General features: G+C 52.7%; 1 protein-coding gene across 1 annotated transcript in view; it reads left to right on the plus strand.

Annotated features, from left to right (window-relative positions):
• The window catches only part of POLE (DNA polymerase epsilon, catalytic subunit), a 31181-nt gene that overhangs the window by 13487 nt on the left and 11823 nt on the right, over positions 1-5871 (plus strand). The window contains exons 23-28 of the mRNA XM_017746490.1: positions 1883-2078; positions 4209-4423; positions 4681-4783; positions 4974-5054; positions 5131-5253; positions 5341-5709. Of these exons, the coding sequence (XP_017601979.1) occupies positions 1883-2078; positions 4209-4423; positions 4681-4783; positions 4974-5054; positions 5131-5253; positions 5341-5709 (1087 nt within the window). The remainder of the gene's footprint in view (positions 1-1882; positions 2079-4208; positions 4424-4680; positions 4784-4973; positions 5055-5130; positions 5254-5340; positions 5710-5871) is intronic.

The raw sequence follows: 5871 nt of genomic DNA on the forward strand, positions 1-5871 counted from the left end.
TGTGGGGCATGTTGGTCCTTGCCCCTAGAGCCAGCAGCACTTGACTCACTGGCTTTAAATGGCAAGTTCCTTACATCAGATCATCTTCAAATCCAGCTACTATGGCAGTAAATTTTAGCAGATAACAGCAACATGACATTTCTCCAACCTGGTGCCCAGACATCTCCCTGTTTGGCTCTGAGGTGTGCAGGAGAACTTTGACTTTCCTTCTGAGGATTTCTAATACTGCTTGTATTCAATCTAATCTGTTTAAACTTAGCAGTTCCTACCTTCCTATCTCAGGAGTTAAAAGACTTCCAGTAACACTTCTCCTATGTGTTTCCCCTTCCTTCTCTGTCTGTAAGTGGGACTGGGTTCTGCCATTACCGTCACATTATAGGATAGTTTACCCAAACTGTAGTGATTTCTCGATGACCACCTCCTAACCATGAACATGAGCTAGAGCAGTAGCATCCATTATTTTGGGGGGCAGACCTGGATATGACTCAAAAAAATGCTGTTGTTATCCCCAGCACCCTCTGTCCTCACAATTCTGGACTTTTTTGTGCTTAATCCCTGACAGAAGGAGGTTCAGCACACACCATTCCCTTCCAGTGCCCCTCCCCAAGCAGTCAATGCCTTCTTCAGGAGTCAAAGTGTTGCCCAACTCTGAGTGGGCTGTGCTCATAGGACTCCCCTCAGGTCCTCTGGATTCCTATAGTTTGGGGATGTTAGAAAGGGCATTTATTTCCTGGCCACTCTCCAAGCACAACAACCTGGAGGTGGCTGCAGGCACCATGGTTGGTGGAGGAAGGAAAGGCTGTGCTGATGGGAATGTGGGCAGGTGGGAGAAGGGCTGGCCAAGCAGGTTTGAGTATCCCCTCTCCTCACTGATCATTCCCACAGTGGTGGTTTGGGGTTTTTTTGAGACATACAGGTAATTTTCAGGGCTGTGAAAGGCAAAACAATGCAAGAGAAAAGGCAAGAAGGAGGAATGATCCCTTAGGTGTGTCATGGCTGCATCCAGTTTCAACCCCTCTGCCAGCAATGGTGTTGACAGTTTCCTTCTTTCTAAATCTCTTCCTAATATCTTCATTTCCCCACTTGGGCTCTCATCTCCCCCCCTTACTTATATGCAGTTAAGGTCACTCCTCCACCAGTTAAGGTCACTCCTTACCCTCAGTGCTGCATCAAGGTTTGGCACGCTCAGCACAAGAAAACGTGGAGCTGCAGGATTGAGTCCAGAGGAGGCCACGGAGATGCTCCAAGGGCTGTAGCCCCTCTGCTCTGGAGCCAGGCTGGGAGAGCTGGGGGTGCTCACCTGGAGAGGAGAAGGTTCCAGGGAGACCTTAGAGCCCCTTCCAGGGCCTAAAGGGGCTTCAGGAGAGCTGGAGGAGGACTCTGGACAAGGGCTGGGAGGGACAGGACAAGGGGGAATGGCTTCAGACTGCCAAAGGGCAGGGATAGATGGGATATTGGGAAGGAATTCTTGGCTGTGATGGTGGTGAGACCCTGGCACAGGTTGCCCAGAGAAGCTGTGGCTGCCCCACTGTGTTCCAGGCCAGGCTGGACAGGGCTCGGAGCAACCTGGTCTAGTGGAAGGTGTCCCTGCCCATGGCAGGGGTGTGGGACTGGATAATCTTTAAGGTCCCTTCCCCTGTGGTTTGATGAGTCAGTGTAGATGAGCTGGTGCAAGAGCTGATGTCCTTTTCCAGACCAAGGTAAAATGGTTGCTAGAGAAGCTGTAGATACTTGAGATTATCCAGGTGCTGCTGTGGCTCTTTTGAACGTGCTGGATGGTGGTACAGTGGCATGGGGAGAAGCACCCTGCAGGAGGGACACCACCAGCACCCTGGGGACATGTCCTTTGGTGCAGGCCAGGTTTATTCATGCTCTCTCCTAGGTACGCTGTGTTCAACGAGGACGGGTCCCTGGCTGAGCTGAAGGGGTTTGAGGTGAAACGCCGGGGAGAGCTGCAGCTGGTGAAGATATTCCAGTCGTCTGTGTTCGAAGCCTTTCTGAAAGGCAGCACCCTGGAGGAGGTCTACGCTTCTGTGGCCAAGGTGGCTGATTACTGGCTGGATGTGCTCTACAGCAAGGTAGGCACAGCTCAGCACATCTGTGCTCTGAGGTGGAGCCTGGGGAGGAGCATCCAAGCTGGTCGGGCACTGTGGGAGGGTGGACTTTGCTTGCAGAGTCAGTAGTCCCCTGTACTTCTTTCACCCTCAGTCACTTCACAGATGACACTGAGCTGGGTGGGAGTGTGGGTCTGCTGGAGGGCAGGAAGCTCTGCAGAGGGATCTGGACAGTCTGGATCCATGGACTGAGGCCAGTGGTGTGAGGTTCAACAAGGTCAACTGTTGGGTCCTGCACAGGAGTCACAACAACCCCACGGAATGCTCCAGGCTGGGGACAAAGGATCTGGAAAGGCGCCTGACAGGAAAGGACCTGGGGGTGTTGATCAACAGTGACTAAACACGTGCCCAGGTAGACAAGAAGGGCAATGGCACCTGGCCTGTACCACCCATAGCGTGGCCAACAGGACCAGGGCAGTGACCATCCCTCCAGTGCTGGACACTGGTGAGGCACCTTGAACCCTGGGGTCAGTTTTTGTCCCCTCATGACAGGAAAGACATTGAAGGGCTGGAGCATGTCCAGAGAAGGGAACAGAGCTGGAGAAGTGGCTGGAGCACAAGTCTGATGAGGAGCAGCTGTGGGGGCTCAGCCTGGAGAAAAGGAGGATCAGGGAGACATTCTTACTCTACAATTCCCTGACAGGAGGGTGGAACCAGGTGGGAGTTGGGCACTTCTTCCAGGGAACAAGTGACAGGATGAGAGGAAATGGCCTCAAATTGCAGCAGGGGAGGTTTAGGTTGAGTAACAGAGAAAATTTCATCTCCAGAAAGACTGTCCAGCTCTGGCACAGGCTGCCCACGGCAGTGGTAGAGTCCCAATCCCTGGAGGAATTTAAAAGCTGTGTGGATGTGGCACGGGAGTACATGGGTTAGTGGTGGTTTTGGCAATGGTGGGGGAATGGTTGGACTCGGTGATATTAGAGAGCTTTTCAACCCAAATGATTCTGTGATTTTATGAGACAAGGGGGTGGGAGGGAACAAGAGTCTGACTGGGTCCTTGTCATGATTTACTGGTCAGGTTGAACAAAGACACCAATCACGTGTCAGGAACTCTTACATTTTATTGTACAGTTGCTGTAACTCCAGCAACCAGCCCACTGCTTAGACTCAAAAGGTGCTGGCCAACAAGCCAATTCTTACAATAGACTTCCACAAGAGTGGAAGCAAGCAAGCCCTTAATTTTGTACAGAACACTTCAAGAAGTTCTCAACTCCCACCACAAGCTCCTCAAAAGGCACTGGCTCACAAGCTGCAATAGACCACCAATATTCAAGGGCACTGGCTAACAAGCTGCAACACACCATCACACAAAGGTGCTGGCACATGAGTCAAAACTACTGCTACTCAAAGGTCCTGGCTAACAAGCCACAACACACCTTTACACAAGCTCCCCACTCCCACAACAGGGTTCAGTACAAAGTAAGAAGTAGAATATGATGGCCCTGCTTTGCTCAGGCAAAGCAAGGGAACAAAACAAATAGTATCACCAGTCCTTAGATCTGTGTTGGTGTTGCTTTGGTCATGCCACATGAATGGTCCAGAGCTAGGGCAAACAATGAGACAAAGAAAGTGGAAGAGAGAGGAGAAAAAGAAAAGAGAGAGAGGGGACCTATTTTCTCCCTTTCATGCACAGCCAGCCCTTCTGGATGTAAGCTGGAGAGGGGACTAAGCATAAGTCTTAAGGCACGGCAGGGAATTGGCTCAGAACAGCACTGCCACACCTCCGCGGGACCCTCTCCTTCAATCACACCTTTCCTGTAGCAATACTCAGAATGTTTGAGACAAAACATGCTTAGTTCTGGTCCTCTACAGTCCTTCATTTTGTGATGCTGTTTTACAACACATTCTTGGTGAGCCCAACTTTGTGTGCACAACACAAAGCTGTGCTGCCACAGCCCAGCCATGGCACAAACTGGTGCCAGCCTGAAACCCAAGCGCCCTCTTTTCTATAGATCCCACTGGCAGCTGTAACAGGAAGCAATTCCCAGGCTCCCTGTGAAGAGACATCAGCTGTGTGTGGTGCTCCCTGTTCCTGACAGCAGCAAAGTTTGATCATTAGTTCTTGCTAACTTTGGGCTTTTCCCTGTCTTTCAGGCTGCCAACATGCCCGATTCAGAGCTGTTTGAGCTCATCTCAGAGAACCGGTCCATGTCACGCAAACTGGAAGACTACGGGGAGCAGAAGTCCACCTCCATCAGCACTGCCAAGCGCCTGGCAGAGTTTTTGGGGGACCAGATGGTGAAGGACGCAGGACTGAGCTGTCGCTTCATCATTTCCAAGAAACCAGAAGGGTCTCCAGTCACCGAGAGGTAACCCCACCTGGAGGGGCCAGGGCTTCTGGCAGTGTGGGAGAAACCAAGAGGGGATGGGCAGGTAGCAGGAAGGGAGGGAGCTGAAATACGTGGCCAGGTGATCACCTGTGTCTGGCACAGGCCATGAGCAGGGCAATGGGTTACACTGTACAGCCTAATGGCCTTGCAGGGGTTGAGAAGAAGCCTGGAGGATCTCCACAGGCTGGGAGAATGGATCGTGGGGTGCTAGGACATTGATTCCCTGCCTTCCCCAGGGCCATCCCCCTTGCCATCTTCCAAGCCGAGCCCAGCGTGCGCAAACACTACCTCCGAAAATGGCTGAAGAGCCCATCGCTGCAGGACTTCAACATCCGTGCAGTGAGTGAGGCATCCCTGCAGATGGCCCTGCATCTGGGACAGGGGCTCAACCTTTTGGAGGCACAACCTGGGCAGTGGCTTCCTGTGCTCACAAAGCAGGGGGCTGGGGTGCTACTGGGATGTTTGATCCTGTGTCTGGGGGCCCTTCTGCTTGGCTTTCTTCACTGCCCATGCTCTGTCCTCTTCCCAGATCCTGGACTGGGACTACTACATCGAGAGACTGGGCAGCACCATCCAGAAAATCATCACCATTCCTGCAGCCCTGCAGCAGGTACAGAGCAGTGGGGGGCTGGACAGGAGGAAGGATTTGGGCAGGGGACTTGGTGTGATTTTGAGCTACTCTGCAGGTGAAGAACCCAGTGCCACGGGTCCGACACCCAGACTGGCTTCACAAGAAACTCCTGGAGAAGAATGATGTGTACAAACAGAAAAAAATCAATGAGCTCTTTGTTTCAGAAGGCAAGAGACAGGTAAAGAGGGTGAGGGGAAGGTGCTGGCAGTGCCAGTGTGACTTTTCTCTTGCAGCCCACATCCTCCTGCTCTCCTTGCTCCCTCAGGTTCTTGCCTGCCAGCCTGCAGAGGGGACACCCAACTCACAGGTGGGTGACATAGAAGACTTTGGGGCTGTCAAGATCCCTCAGCCACTGGTTCCCATTGCAAATAAGCGGAAGCGCATCCCTGCAGCAGAGGAAAGCCAACAGCTGTCCCAGGACCTGGAGCTGTCCCAGTCCTGGCGGGAGATCCTGGGCCCACCTCCACCCCTTGGCACCACCAAGGTAGGTGAAGCAGACTGGGCGGGGGATGCCCCAGGACTGTACTCATCCATCCAAGCAGGTTGGGTGCTTCCAGGAGCAAGCTGTGTGTTTCCCAAAACACTCTGCACACACATGGCTCAGGGATACAAGGAGAAATATAACCAGCAGACATAAATGCAACCACTGGTAGAGAAAAGGGGGGTGGTGGCTTCACAGCTGGGGAAGGAACATGGTGTGGGATTGGGGCCTGGAGGGCTAGGCTGTATGGTGTGATGCTGTGGGGCTGGGAAGCTTTTGCTGGTTTCATGCTTGCTGTCACCCCACTCAGGAAGA

This window comes from Corvus brachyrhynchos, unplaced genomic scaffold, assembly GCF_000691975.1.
Source record: "Corvus brachyrhynchos isolate BGI_N302 unplaced genomic scaffold, ASM69197v1 scaffold19, whole genome shotgun sequence".
In the NCBI taxonomy this organism is placed as follows: domain Eukaryota; kingdom Metazoa; phylum Chordata; class Aves; order Passeriformes; family Corvidae; genus Corvus; species Corvus brachyrhynchos.